Here is a 14,707-nt window from a genome sequence, read left to right as displayed (position 1 = left end):
CATGTAAAAAGAGTTGAGAGTACACTGCTTCCCCTTGTCCCAAGCCACTTAGTTAAACTGTGTCCTCGATGCACAAATATACTCAGATCCAGCCTGACTGAGCTGGAGTGTGTTTTGTGTCTTATCAAAGATAAAGTCCTCCTCACCTTGACAGCTGAGGCTACCTCCTCAGGCAGCTGCACATCCAGTCCTTCCTTGCAGGTGTACAAGCAGTCAATCACCTTCTTGTTTTCTAGCTTGCCAGAGCGGATCATCAGTCCTGCTAGGTTCCCCCGGAAAAACTGAGTCATGCGAGCGGCTCCGCCTGGCGGGGGTCGGGATGTAGATGAAAGGAGAGAGAGTAACACAAACAAACAGAAAAAAAACAGTAGTTAGTCAAGTGTACATTCCACAGATTTCACCTTTTCTGGGTTGGAGATTCAAGCATGCCATCTCGATGTGCAAAGCTGGCGTGAATGGACTTCATGCAAGTTAGTATATGTGCCCTTACAAGGCCTGAGGCCCAGTGAGCAAGACAGGAGAATGATCGATGAGCTTATGCACAACTTAAATACATGCAACATCATCATTAACAGAGCGAACCGCTGCCGCCAACCAAAAAAAGAAACTTAAAGAAAGGATCGTCTAAGGTAAGGGTGAAATTTATCTTCCTCAATTACTTTATTTTTAAACAAATAAAACCATCTTACGGACTAAAATAACGATCAAAATACAGATAAACGATTTCAATTTTGAAGCCTTAACATTTCAGTATAACTGAGTATTTCAATATCACACAGCCCTGCCTAATGAGAGGTGAAGTAAATGTGGCATCTTCCTGCTAAACTATAAAGACGGTAAGTCTGCACTGCTACTACTAGCGGCAGAGACAAACCTGGACCTCCTCACATCTCAAGGTCCCACAGTCATCAACTTGCGTGTGTGTGTGTGTGTGTGTGTGTGTGTGTGTGTGTGTGTTGCTGCTGCAGCTTTGTTATCTCATATAGACAAGCTATTGTTTCTGATGCAAAGATCATGCCCTGAAAGCTGCAGCCAGGTCAGAGTTTGTCTACTCCTGTTCTACTTCTGTAAAATACAACTGCTTCAGTGAGAACAGTGTATAAATGGACAATGAAGAAAACACACAAACAAAAATAAAATGCAGGCAACATTAAAATCACACTAGTCTCACCCATACTGCATCATGCTCCAAACAGTTATGGATATAAAGAAATCTTTCTGCATCTAGAATGTATGAAAACTCATTCTAGTCAAAATGGTATGAGGATGAGGTTAGCATGGTGGGACACTGTGGACACATGGACATATTTGAGGAATAAGGGAAAGACTTGAGCAACCTGAGGTGGGCTCAGAGACTGACTCAGTGTCATTGTCATGTCCTGAGTTGTCTGTAAAGAACAGAAACAAGAGAGCAGGGAGACAGGGAGGAAGGTTGAGGATCTGCAGTGCAGAGATTCAGATGCTACATATGAGATCACGGTGCTTCATCTGAGAATCTAAAAAAGAAGTTAATAAATTAACTTGCACACCATATTTTTATACAACCTCTAATCAATATAATAATAATCTAGGGGAAATAATAATAATAGGGGGAAAAAATTCCATAAACATTTGAACCCTATCAAATATGGAAATACTTCTTTACAATATATTTTTGTTTCAAACTTCACAAGAGAGAAGTGTGCCTTATTCACGCCTTATAAGAAAACTACAGTGAAGAGTTTACCTTGCCAGCAGGCACCGATGGTAAGCTGAGTTTCGATCTTGGAGGGATGCAATGGGTAGTCCTCCGTTACCAGGAAGGGTTCAAAGGTATTTCCATCCACAAACAGAGACACAGTGGGGAACTCCACATTCAGCACATAGTGATGCCACTCTTTGTCACACACCTGTGAAGAACACAAAAGAGAGGTTGAAAGGCTGAAATTGGGCCAGTCTTAGTTTAATATCACTGTCTAGCAGTAGAAGCAGCTAACCTGGTCGAGTTTCCAGTGAAACTCGGCCGGTTTGTAGTTCTCGGCCTCTGATGGATCCTGGCGGAGGAGAAGGATCAGCCTGCAGTTGTGGACGTAGAGCGAGTAATGGTGTCTGTTCATCTCTGCAGTGGAGAATATAATGAGAGAGGTCAAAATATGAAACAGTTACTCCAAAATGTATATGTAAATGTGTAACAGAATATGTGAGTTTTTGGAGGATGGGTAGCAGCGATTTTATATTAAGTCCCCCAACAAAAGACTGAAAACAAAAATATTTAATAGTGTTAGTATCATTCAAATGTATCTTAAAGTGCTCAAACAGAAGCCATAAAAAGCAAAAAGATACAAATCTTTTGTTGCCTATGGCATTACTGTACTATATTCACAACTCGAGGGCAGTAATGCACTAGAAACCAAGTGTAAAAGCCTGCAGGCATGTGCCTACTGATTACACATCTCTGAAATATGTGACTGCCTGATGTCTTCAGCTCAAGCCAATTTAATCCAGGGCATTTCTGGTTGTCATAATTTACAAATATACCTTAACAGCGGCAGAAACCAGTCCTGCGACCAGTTCCTATCAACACATGTACTGTTCTCTAACCTGGAGATCACAGCTTATTTAAACTTATTTAGACTGTTGAGGTTTCATCACTTAACAGACCTCAACGCTGCATCTTCTTCTCATTTGATTAAGATAATCAAAAACAACAACAGCTAACATTTATAGGTTACATAAATAGGAATCTGGACTCTGATTTTGGAAAATATATCATTCACACCAGGAGACAATCAATGGAACTAAACACTGCTAAAGCAGAATTTAATACCAGCATTAGGCATTTAAACGATCTACTAACAGAAAACTATCAGCAAATCAAAACTCTATTTCCATTTTGAAAAATTACTTAATAATTTCCATGTAAACACCAAAAATATGTTGGATCCAGCACCACAAATATCAATCTGCTGTTTAGACAAGGTTGTAGCATATGATGGTGGTCCAGATTGCGTTGTTTCAGTTTTAGTGTTTAATATGCAGTTTCATATTTTAGTCTTTAGATTTAATCTAAAGACTAAAATTTAAAAGAAATTAACTGAATGTGGGGCACTTGTGTTTCTGTGAAACAGTGCTGAATGGAGATCATGAATGATGCTGAGATCAGGGGTATGGGAGCTTCCTGTCCAGAGCACAGCCGTTCTGATGTAATCCTTCTTATATAAGCAGTCAGACAGAAGCTGATGAGCTCCCTTTCACTGGCCATGGCAGAGACTTTACAGTCAATAAACTCAAGGAGCAAAATTTATAACCAGTGACAAAAATGGAAAGGACTGTGAGCCCCTGGCAGTTAGAAAGAAGTGTATTCCCATGTGTTTGACCAGCCAGCTGAGCACCAACTCTGATTATCACCTCAAGTTGTTTTTTTTTTTTCCAGGAGGCACCTTATGTGCAGAAATAATGAGCATCTCATTTACATGTCAAAAGAGTTGCACATAGGTTTTGACTCCTTCAGTAGGTCCCACATATATTGTCATTCGCTGAAATGTTCAGATTTTCAGTGAGTGCAGTATGATCTTCACAATGATTAATATTTGTAATGTACAAGTTATAGCATGACATGGTACAAGTTTCATGTAATTTATTTTGTGCTTCTTCAGAGCATTTCTGGAAGTAATGCTCTAAAAAAGTTTAATGGCCCAATCAGTACTTCTGAATGTATAGAATGTATAGATGACAGCTAGATTTACACAATTCAAAGTCTGACTGACAAATGTAGAAGTTTGACACAGACAAATAAAACGATTTGACTTTTCTCCAGAGACATTACCTGTCTTGTCAGAGTTGCACAGGATGGTCTCCTTCTCATGGGCCCCGGGGCCATGTCTCATCCACACAGAGATAGTGAAGGGCTCCTTCAGGTTGGTGCTCACCAGGCCATCGGGAACCTTGATGGCCTGGGTGCCATTGAACTCAAACACCTGGTCGCTGTCGTGCCCGTTGTCAGTAGGTAGGCCTACTGTCCAGTTGGCAGAGCTGCTGGGTGCAGGTAGGAGCTCGACAGTGCCGGAGCTGGCACCTTGAGAAAAAAAAAACAACAACAATCAAAGGGGATACAGGCATTGCATTATCCATGAATTTTGATTCCACTGATGCACTACTGACAATAACTATTTTGAACTGAGCAGTTTCTTACCGCACAGCTTGTGCAGTGATTTCTCAGAGTAGGTGTCACGGTCACAGCCCTTTCCAATATGGTTGGTTTCCAGTTCAACACTGGCTTGGATGGATGTGATTGGCTCATCACAGGTCTCCAAATGCATGCTGGGGAAAAGGGCCAGGCTACCTGTGCCAGGCTCGTACTCAATCCTCTTACTGAAGCCTGAAAGATGAAGCAAGAGGGAGGGAAGGATGAAAAGATGTCCTTCAGCACAACACACGTAACATATCAGCAGTCAATAAAGGGGCTGTCAGTAGTAATTACTCATTAAGAAGTACTTCAGTTCTTTTAAACACGACAAAAGGTCTCGTGGCTTAAAGGAGTTAAATAACCTTTTTCCATAATGGCAGCCTGTGAAGACTGTGCACCAACGGACTGCTTTTGTTCAATACAGAGACACATGGTGATGGTTGGCAAGCTACACCAAGCAGAGGACAGCTTTGATACCTTGCCAGCTTGGTTTGCACGTGGGCTTGACGCTGATCTTGACCAGAACGTCCTCAGAGGCACGGTTCTTCCCACAGTCGTAGGCAGTCACAGTCAGCTTATACATGCGCTCCTTGCCGTAGCTAAGTTTCTCCGTGTTCTTGATGAAGCCTAAGGGAAGGAGAGAAAAAAACAAAATGAGTGAGTGTCAGTACTGCTCTTTATTTAATTTCAAAGCTGCAGCAGTTCTACAAAATGTGCACAAAACCCTTTGAGCTAATAAGCAGCACAACAAAGTTTTTTAAAATACTGAAAAAATGTGCAGCCAAATACAACTCTTTGCTCAAAAGTGATTCACTGTCACACTGAACTAAAAGCATATTTTTTAAATTGATATCATCTTGGGTCACAATTAAGATTTTGATTTTCATCATTCTTTAAGATGTCATACTAAGAGTTCTTTACAAAGCTAATGTGCACACAGAGTCTGATAAGCATGCAAGTGATTACATGAAATTGAAGGAATTTGTGGGAGTAAGATCACATCGCAGTAATCAGCTGTCACAGTTGAGCGCCGAACATTATGTATTCTCACACTGACTGTTCTCCTCACATTATCCACCTGTCCGTGTTTCCTTTTTATCACAGTCCGCCATCATATCAGCAGAGCCTGGATGTCGGATGACTTTTTCTTGGATCTTTGATTTTGTTTTACAAGGCACAGAGATAAATAATCCCACAGTCCGACACAAATAAACAATCTAGATGACATTTCAAGGAGACCATCATCGCCTCGCAAGGCAACAAGCTGCGGTGAATTCTAAATAATTAATCTTGCACTGTTCACACAGATCAATAGACAATGTGATGTGCGTCAATAAAATCGTGGCTCTTAGGCACGCGCTGCAGCTTTTGCTCCTGACAATCACTAACACAGGCTTGCTTGGTTTAGGTCCTTACCATCTTTGTCAATGGTAAAGGGCACATCAGGGGTGACAATCTCGTAGTTGCAGATTTGGCTAAACTGGAAAGAGCAGTCAGCGTCCACCGCCTCCACCTTCAAGATGCTATCATACTTCTTTCCCTCGATAACGGTGGCTTTGTAGGACTTCTCCTTGAACACTGGTGAATACTCATTGATGTCGTTTACCTGGATGTGCACAGTGGCCCTGGGAGAGACAAATTATTCCTTTGGTTCATTTGGTGTCGGAACAAGGACAAAAAAAACATACACGGTTGTGTTTGATCTCTGGTCCATTTCATGTTCACATTGACTTATCACAAGCAGCAGCAACAGAGGTGTAAACAAGTCATATGGACTGATAGGGATCTCATTCATTTTCACAGTCATGGTGACAGTCATGCTGCATCATCAGTGCTTCATGGACCAGCCTGGAGGAATCAAATTCTGGTGTCTAAAATCAAATCTAGTGACAGTTCTTAGGTTTCTTTATCCTCTCTACTGCTGACAAACTGCTTGAAAATAAATAATCGACGTAAGCATTCTTAATCAAGAAGACAGCTTTGTGCCATTAGGGCTGTGACTAATGAACCTCTTCGTTGCGAATTAGTCTATCAATTTTCTCAAATCTCAATATTCCAATTAATCATTTTGTCTATAAAATGTCAGAAAATAGCAAAAAAAGTTGTTATTTCCCACAGTCCAAGCAATGTCTTCAAATGTCTGGTTTTATACATTATTATTATTAGTTATATGGTAAACGTTTGAAATTATGTCTTTGACAGTTTCCAGAATCAGCAGAAAGATTTAATAAAGAATATTTATTTGTTTAATTATAGATTTAAAAGCAGTTTACCTTTTGAAATGAAATATCATCTATAACACAGTCCTGTGGTTGGTCTTTGCTGTCACACCAAAAACAAACCAACAGGCAAATGCAACAGAGTTCATATGAACCACTCCGAAAAGACTCAGCCATCATTGCTTTAACTGCAGTGAAACAAATCAGAGTGTGCTCAAGATCGAGGAAATCTCAGGGTTCGAATCAGGTGCAGATGTTTCTGAACCAGCAGAGGCAGACTCACTTGTGGGATTTCTTCATGTTGGCGCCGTCAGGACCCTCTCCACAATCGTAGGCTTGTATGGTGAAGGTGTGCTCCTTCTGCAGCTCGCAGTCCAATTTGTCCTTGGCACGCATGACCCCCTCGCCAGTGGACTTGTCCAGGACCACTGCCTCAAAGGGGACATTCTGCCCGTGGATCCTGAAGCCGCAAATCTCACCTGAACAACACGTCAAGAGCCAAAAGACAGTTTGCTCAGAACAACTAACTGACAACAGGCGTCAACAACTGTTGTTCAAATGAAAAATTATGTTAACAACAAAACCATAAATTCACGCAAAAAACAACCAAACAAATAAATAAATAAAATCAGCCACAGGTTTTGGGTGCCAGGGAGTTGTAGTAGATTGGAGTGGGTGGTGGCTGTGGAGAAAGCCCAAAAGCACTGTCATATGGGTGAGTACTGGGGACGGGGTTGGGAGAGGGTGAGGGACATTTAGTATCAGAGAGGACGGAGTGTCTTATCCAAGCCACTTGTAAACATTGCATCCAGTCATGCAGGCAAAAACTGAAAAGATGTGGACAGGCATTTCACAGGAGTACTTAAGATATTATAAATGAAAGTCATGAAACCAAGCCCAAAAAGAAAGTACACAGAGGACAGTATTTGAAGTGAAGATCATTTATCTCATAAATAAAATTTACATCCTATTTTATAATAGAAAAAATAATTAACATATGTAAAAGAAAATTCATAATCTAAAGAACTATAGCACTGTGTTAAGGTGATCCAGCACCAATTCTGTCATCAAAGCCCGAAAAAGTCTGTGAAAGAAAAAAAAAATCTCTCAGACGACACCTTTGAAAATATTTTTTCTTAATTAAATAAAGTCTTCCTGTGTAATTTTGCCTCTCGCCCAAAACTACTGAAAAATGAATCCAAATAAATCAAAATCATAGAGAACTGAACCGCTACAATAACAGTATTCAAACAAAAAAAGTACTGGATGAGAACTGGGGTTAGAAATATCAACTTGCTCGACATCCACATCAAATGACAACTGCAGCCATGCTAATGGTGGAGAATAAACTCAGCAGATCCACTGAGGTGCAACAACAAAAACTTTGTAGCAGAGAGAGTTTGCATTAGTTAACAATCTCAGCAGCTTTCAGTTGAAGACTTAAATGTCAGAAAAGTCCACAGGAGTCACTGTACCTGCATAGATCTGATAGGTCACAGAGAGGCACCGCGAACATGGATGATGCCTTTAAGATGTTCACATTTCAACTTTTTTTCCTCTTTAAATACCAATTTTAATATCAATTTCTGCTCCAATTTGCAGATTGTGAAATCATCTTACTATGTCACTTTGGACTCTTCTTCATTATTAAATCCATGTAATTAACTCAAGGACAAGACTGAGTGATATGGCAGCAAAGTGACTGAAAACTCCTGTTTTAAAGCAGCTTTCTGTTTCCTGGAGACAGCTGAAAAACTGTTAGGGTCTGCAAACTGCAATGGATGTCTCATGCATAGATATTTCTAAGTATAGTCAGCCCCACATCACACTTTTCATCCAGCTGTTGGAACTCCAAAAAATTCAGGGTGAGAGAAACATAAAGTCGAGAAAACCAAATGGGGAGATTACGGAGCATGGCAGAAGTTTCTGTGTAAAAGTGTGGATGCTGTTTTTGCGTTAGTGGGTTAATAATTAACAATTAAGCACAAGGCAGAAGAAAGAGCCCAAGATCACCTTCTTCAGTGAGGGTCACCTCAAAACTCTCTACAAGGAAGGGAGAAAAGATAAACCTAGATCAGTTAAAAGAAAAGTTAGAATCCCAGAGAAAACAGAGAGAGGACAAGAAGGAAAATATTCACACTATAAGCTCACAAATTCAGAAAAGCTCATACTCAGTTTCTCATAAGCAAAAAGTCTTCTGCCAGTTGAAAGAAGGGAAGAATTAAAACATTTATGAAAAGCCATTTGCAGTTTTATTAATGGCTCAGCAAATCCTTTTAAGAGAAACAACTAGTGAAAATGATAAACATCAAACTACAACCAACAGAAATGTCATTTTTAATGTCAGCAAGTAAGTTCAGCTTACTTCTCAAAACACTGCATGTAGATTTATTTCTAAGGAGTATATTAGACTAAATGATGAGTCAGCTGATCTGTTTTGTCCTTCTTGTAAGTCCTTCTCTGATTGTCTGTTTGTTTTAAAGCTCTATCAGGGCCTCCAGTGGGTTGGACCTCTTCATTTTGTTTTCACCTACTAACAATTACAAATGGATTTCACATTAGGGACTGCTGTTCAGGGCCAGTCATGCAGTGGGAGCTGCGGGCCTCTGAGTTTACCACAGCACTAATGACCAGCTCAGACCACGGCATTAGGAATTGATCCTCATCTTTTCACTCATCACACAGGCCCCTCAGCTCGGGCTGGGTCGGCCATGATTGTCACGTATTGATTTTACAGTCTTGACCTGCAGTGGTCTTTTAACTGCTGGTATTAAATAAATACACCAAGTTTAAAGCTGAGCTGTTCAATCCAGAACTGCAGAGCTATGTTACAGAAACAAGGATATTTTCCTTATCTAATGCTCCTACATGAGTCAAATAACCCAGATCTGGTGGGTAAATGGTCAGTCATCCGTGAACACTGGGCTCATTTTCAAGTTTGGAAGGGCTTTGGTTTCAGCTATTTCAATTCTAATCGGCGCGACTGAACTCAACACACTGTCACAGGGAAGGCCGATTACAAAGTGCATCACTCTAATACACACAAACTCATACAGTGTCTCATTCATGCTAAATATCCACCTGATCACACTGATCTGACTTAAAGGCCTGTGATTGGGCCTTTTTTGGCCTATTGGTCAGTTTTACAGTGAACCCTGTTTGTTGGCACAGATGGACTAGTTAGAAAGAAGCTAGCACAACTGATCTGGTCACCCCTGCTGCCACGTGAAGCCAGTGTGCTTGCTCTGTCTCTGGAGTTCACAGGGACACAAAGTTCATTTGCAAAGCCGTGCTCATCAAAAGAAAGGGAGCCCCAGCTGAAAGAAGTGGGCGCACCGAGCTCTGCATTCAATGCTAATTCACTGTGAACGGAGGAAACGCTGTGCAGAGAATGGGCATACTATTCAATACCCTGGCCCTCAGCAATTATGGACCTCTCGCTGAAGTTGTCCACCTTCAGTTCTTGAAACCGAACAAATTAAATTTATTTTTGTGAGGAATGTTACATTCGGCTTCTCCTCTGGAAGGATGTAAATTCTCGCTTGATAAATAAGGAGACGTAGACTGAGACTTTTTTTTTTTTTTTTTTTTTTTTAAAAAAGGTAGAACTTTCATAGCTAAATGGTTACTGTTCATGCCACATAACAGCAACATCATTGGCTCAGTCCCAGCTGGGGACCTCTGTTATATGTCAAAACTTCTCTCTATCTCCTGTCTGCATCCGAGCTGTCAAACTGACCAATAAAGGCAAGAATACTCAAAAAAAAAATTATTTTAACAAAAATGGCTACATTAAGTAGAGTGAGCGCACTGATGTGAAGGAAGTAGCAGACAAATGATCACACAACTCATGTGATGTGAAATGGTGGGAAATCATATGCAGTGCAGCAGTGATTTGAATCCTGGCCAAAGTCAATCCTGATGTGATTAAAAACCCCCAGAGCTAATGCTGCCTTGGTACATAAAGCACACTAATTGTGCCTCTCCACTGGGAGGGGGGAAAAACATCAAAGAGTATTTTGATGTGAATATCAAAAGGGACAAACTGGAGGATATGGTAGCCAGCTGTATGTCAGTATGACAGGCATGTCATAAAAATAATGCGCAGAATTTAATCAAACCACACTGTCCGCTACCAGGAGTGCAAAGATCTTCAACATTCACTGACACAGTAAACATATGATTTCTAAAAACATATATGATCTCAAATATAATCTATATCAAGAGAGTTAGAGATCATAAAACACACTGAAAACCTTCATATATTAACAGGGACATGATGATTTCAAAGTACAATGGTAAGACTAGATTTGAGGTTGTACTTCATTGATGAGTACAGCTTTTCTGTTTCATTTACAATCACTGAAGAGTTTACTTGCTTTCAAACTTAAACATCCTACATGCACACCACATTGTTGAAATGTCTATGAAAGTTACATTATTCATACATAAACTGTTCTTCCTGCATCCTTCACCTGCAACACAGTCTCAAAGCTTTAATGATAAAGAGAAATTAGTACATTTTCTCTTTTATTTTGTGCATAATGAGAAGAGAGCAATTCCAAGTTAAGCTGAGGGAGTAAATGAATAGCAGCAGCATTAAACCCCCTCTCTCACCTGCATAGCGTAGAGGAGCATCCTTGTCCAGCGCAATTAGAGGGGGGTCCAGAAGTACTTTGTCATCATTTTCCGTCACGATTCCATGGTATGTCGTCTCAATCCATGGTTTGTGTTTATTGACTGTGAGAAACACAGAGAGGAAATGTCAGTCTATACAACTTTTTTTCTGTCTTGAGGTGTCTTGAAAGGAAAATTGTTTTTCTCTCCCTGGCACTAATGAACAATTCACAGCTTTTTTCAATGAGTTTTAATCATCAGGTTTCATCTGTGTTTTCTCAAATCGCTAGTTTGGGTTTTGTTTTTCCTCCCACTGCAGTTTAAGTAAATTTTAATAATGTTTTGGATGCTTTTAATTTGATTTTTGGAAACATGAGCCAAGGAGGACCAAGAAGGTGCAGACTAAAGTATCTAGTGTAACCCTCATCATTCTCTGTCCTGAATACAGAAAATTTTATTGCTCTATTTATCCAAACTGAAAACAAATTCTTACAAGACGGTCGCACTTTCTAATCCAGAACAGACATACAATCCATATCAATTAATGCGTATTGACAGGGTTATGAAAGGGATGATAAAGGCTCTGGCAATGACTTTCAGGCCAGTTTGTGGAAGCACTTGGGGGGCCGTTTACAGCTTTGTGTGCTAGTCAGCCTAGGAAGCATCCCAGCCGCAGACAGGACTGTGCGTAGCCGGCGGCTGCAGAAAAAGCTGCAGTGAGTGACATATTTGGGCTGGCTTAGAAAACAGCGCTGACGCAGGAGAGATGCATCTCTCTTACAGCCAATATGTGCTCACTCCAGAGCAAACGGAGGGGATGGCATTCTGTGCTACTGATCTGCAAGGGTGATGCTAACTCTGGCTGACGGGGCACTGTGGCGGACACAAACAGTGGGAGAGGTAACCGGACCAAGTACATTTCCTGACGACAAGAAAGTAACAAAAAAAAAAACAAGGTGGTTGTATTTTGGAACAATACCATGTTAAACAGCTGCATTAGTTGCATTATGCAAAACATTATAAACATAAAAGCAGTTACTCCTTTTTAAATCTTTGATCACACTGATTGAGTCATCAAATTGTGAGTCATCTCAATGAAATCAGCCAATATTTTGATTTTTAAGCTAAAAAAAGAATGTTGGCAATCTTCATGCATCTTCGTGTCCTTAATGAGGCTGTAATTGTTTTAATGTAACCAGTCTGTTGAATTCAGTTAAGGCTGATCCATGCTAATGATGAACTGCTGCAGGAGCCTAAACCATCAACAGCACGGCACCATCAGCCACAGCACAATAAGCATGTGGCCATCATGTAATGTAGGAAAGTGTTCTGGTTATCTAACAATCCATCTGGTGTTAACAATAATCTATTTAATAACTTACAGAGCATAATAATTTGCCAGTGGTCTGTTGTGGATTTTCAAAGAAAATTTCTTGATACAAACACACACATATAAACATATACAGTATATATAAAACTGCAATTACTGTCAGTGATGAAAAACATACAGTTATGTATTCTACTCAAATATGTACTTGGTCTTCATTTATCAATAGTACCACTGTGTAGTAATTTTTCATGTGACTACTTCTGTCTGGAATAGAAACTGTGGTTTGACAGGTTTTTCACTTCTCACACTTTTCATCTCTTTGGCACCGATGACAAATCCAAAAATAGGTAAAAGTGTTTGTGGATGACAATGTTCAACACTGCCAGCTTCATTAGCAACTGTAGCACATCTTCATGCCTGCGTTTATCCAATTACCAGTGCACATTCTGAGCACAACATTTATCTCAACAAGCAGCATTATTTAGGTAGACAGTGGATGAATTACTGTGTTTCTGTAGCAAAATGATGGCACCATCCAAGCATTTGTTGATGCTGCCAAACCAAAATGTTGTACTGGTAAAGTAACATACTGAAAATGACAGTGATACACTCACGTAACACAGTACATCAAGAATTAATGGTCGTAGACAAATTTCTTTCCACTGAGTCTTTATAGTTAAACTGCAGTTTGTTTTCCATGATGAAATTAAATCCACAGCCGTGTCATAGTTGTAGGAAGCTTAAACATCACACATTCATCTGACGAACAGTAAGAAGCCTGATGTTCAAAATTGCAGTCTCTGCTACTATTATGAGGTTCAAACAGTAAACAGATTAAAAAAACTACAAAAGAATAAATTGTCATCTATCAAATCCAATTTTAGCAAAGCAAATGACTTTCGTTGCGTGTCTTAATTTTGTCAATTATTTAGTTTATGTCATAATTTATCGCAATTTTAAGTGATTATACAATCAATGAAAATTAATTACGAGCTACTTGTATGGGATTTATATGATGCGTGTACCACATTAAATTAGAATTAGCAATCAAGCTAATTTTACCAGTGAGAGTAAGTACACTAAATTACACTAAAGTACACAATGCACACAGTAAACATGTTCTCATATGCCGGTGGTAGCATTAAATTATGGCAAACATGGCTGAAAAATATGGACTTGTATCAGCAGGAAATAGATAACGTTGTCATGACATTTAGTACAACAGGTATTTTAGGCACTTTATCAAAGATTTAACAGAAGAGAGATGAGAGATAACATTTTTTAAATATATGTTTTAAAAAACTCTCTTTATGTATGTTTATGGTATTGTAATAATAACAAAACTAGAGCATAATAAAGCATGTGCAGTTCTAATTAGCGCTGCAAAAATCACTCAGCGATGCTAAAGACAAATAATGTTATTTAAAAGTTACTGCAATGTCAACTCAAAAACTTCTATTTTAAGAGGGGTCTTCACCAAGCTATTTTTTTCCCCCACTTAATCCGTTATAAATAATGCAGAAATGTCATATCACTTGACATCTCTGCGTAAATCCTACACAAGCAGTGCTTAGTGAAAACCAACTGTTGTGTTTGCCAGTAATTTGGAATTGAAGATAAATAGCTCATCTTAGTTGAGTGTCTCATGACCCGAAGTGGATGTCTTCAGACAGATTGCCAGGCCAGACTACAACAATAATCTGCTTTAGTTTCCAGAGTCACAGTTTCTCTCAGCCAGGTCACATGTGGGCCTCACATTTGTCACTCGTGGCCTTCAGCACTGAGATACACTGAATCAGGACCAGCCCTGCATGACACAACATGATCAAGCTGCATTCAAAGCTCCTGCAAGTTTATGCAAAATAATACATTCCCTGACAGATGAACTAACCAAAAAGGATGTCTGCATTAATCTAAAAAGCACCAAGTCAATTTGTAGCTTCCATCACGCATCTGCAGAGTCAAGAAACTCATAACAAAGCCAATCAGGTTTGAAAGAAGAGACCCAAGAATAGTCTGAGAAGAGCAATACAAATCAGCTGAAATAAGAGATAATGCAGATATGCTCAGATGGCGACTGTGGAGCAGAAAAACATGATGCTGGTGGGTGTAAGTATGTGGACAAAACAGGAAGATTCAGGAGGCCTTTGACAAATTCAAAAGCAAATGTCATTACAGCTGCGCTTCACCGTTTAAATCAAAGCCCCTTTCACACACACGCACCTCTCGTGAAGTGAAATCAAAGTACAACTTAATTCAAAGCGTGAAATTCTCACATACATTGCGTGAAATTGCCAACAAGGCCTTTTTGACAAGATAGCTTCATTATCCCTCTTCAAGACTGTAGTGAATGGGAAGAACATTTGTGGTGCTGTG

The 14,707-nt window shown here is 39.7% G+C and overlaps 1 protein-coding gene across 5 annotated transcripts in view; it reads right to left on the bottom strand.

Moving 5' to 3' along the window:
* The window catches only part of clstn1 (calsyntenin 1), a 35,777-nt gene that overhangs the window by 10,078 nt on the left and 10,992 nt on the right, over positions 1-14,707 (bottom strand). For 2 of the 5 annotated variants that reach the window (XM_046397827.1, XM_046397831.1), the window contains exons 2-12: positions 11,002-11,124; positions 8,398-8,427; positions 6,668-6,863; positions 5,582-5,790; positions 4,643-4,792; positions 4,172-4,357; positions 3,806-4,054; positions 1,977-2,098; positions 1,727-1,889; positions 1,338-1,388; positions 147-304 (exon numbers count right to left, since the gene is read on the bottom strand). In XM_046397827.1, the coding sequence (XP_046253783.1) occupies positions 147-304; positions 1,338-1,388; positions 1,727-1,889; positions 1,977-2,098; positions 3,806-4,054; positions 4,172-4,357; positions 4,643-4,792; positions 5,582-5,790; positions 6,668-6,863; positions 8,398-8,427; positions 11,002-11,124 (1,637 nt within the window). The remainder of the gene's footprint in view (positions 1-146; positions 305-1,337; positions 1,389-1,726; positions 1,890-1,976; positions 2,099-3,805; positions 4,055-4,171; positions 4,358-4,642; positions 4,793-5,581; positions 5,791-6,667; positions 6,864-8,397; positions 8,428-11,001; positions 11,125-14,707) is intronic. The other 3 variants (XM_046397829.1, XM_046397828.1, XM_046397830.1) reach the window with 3 other exon arrangements.

The sequence above is a fragment of the Scatophagus argus genome, chromosome 8 (assembly GCF_020382885.2).
Source record: "Scatophagus argus isolate fScaArg1 chromosome 8, fScaArg1.pri, whole genome shotgun sequence".
NCBI classification, from domain to species: domain Eukaryota; kingdom Metazoa; phylum Chordata; class Actinopteri; family Scatophagidae; genus Scatophagus; species Scatophagus argus.
This window is presented reverse-complemented; position numbering and strand designations above follow the sequence as displayed.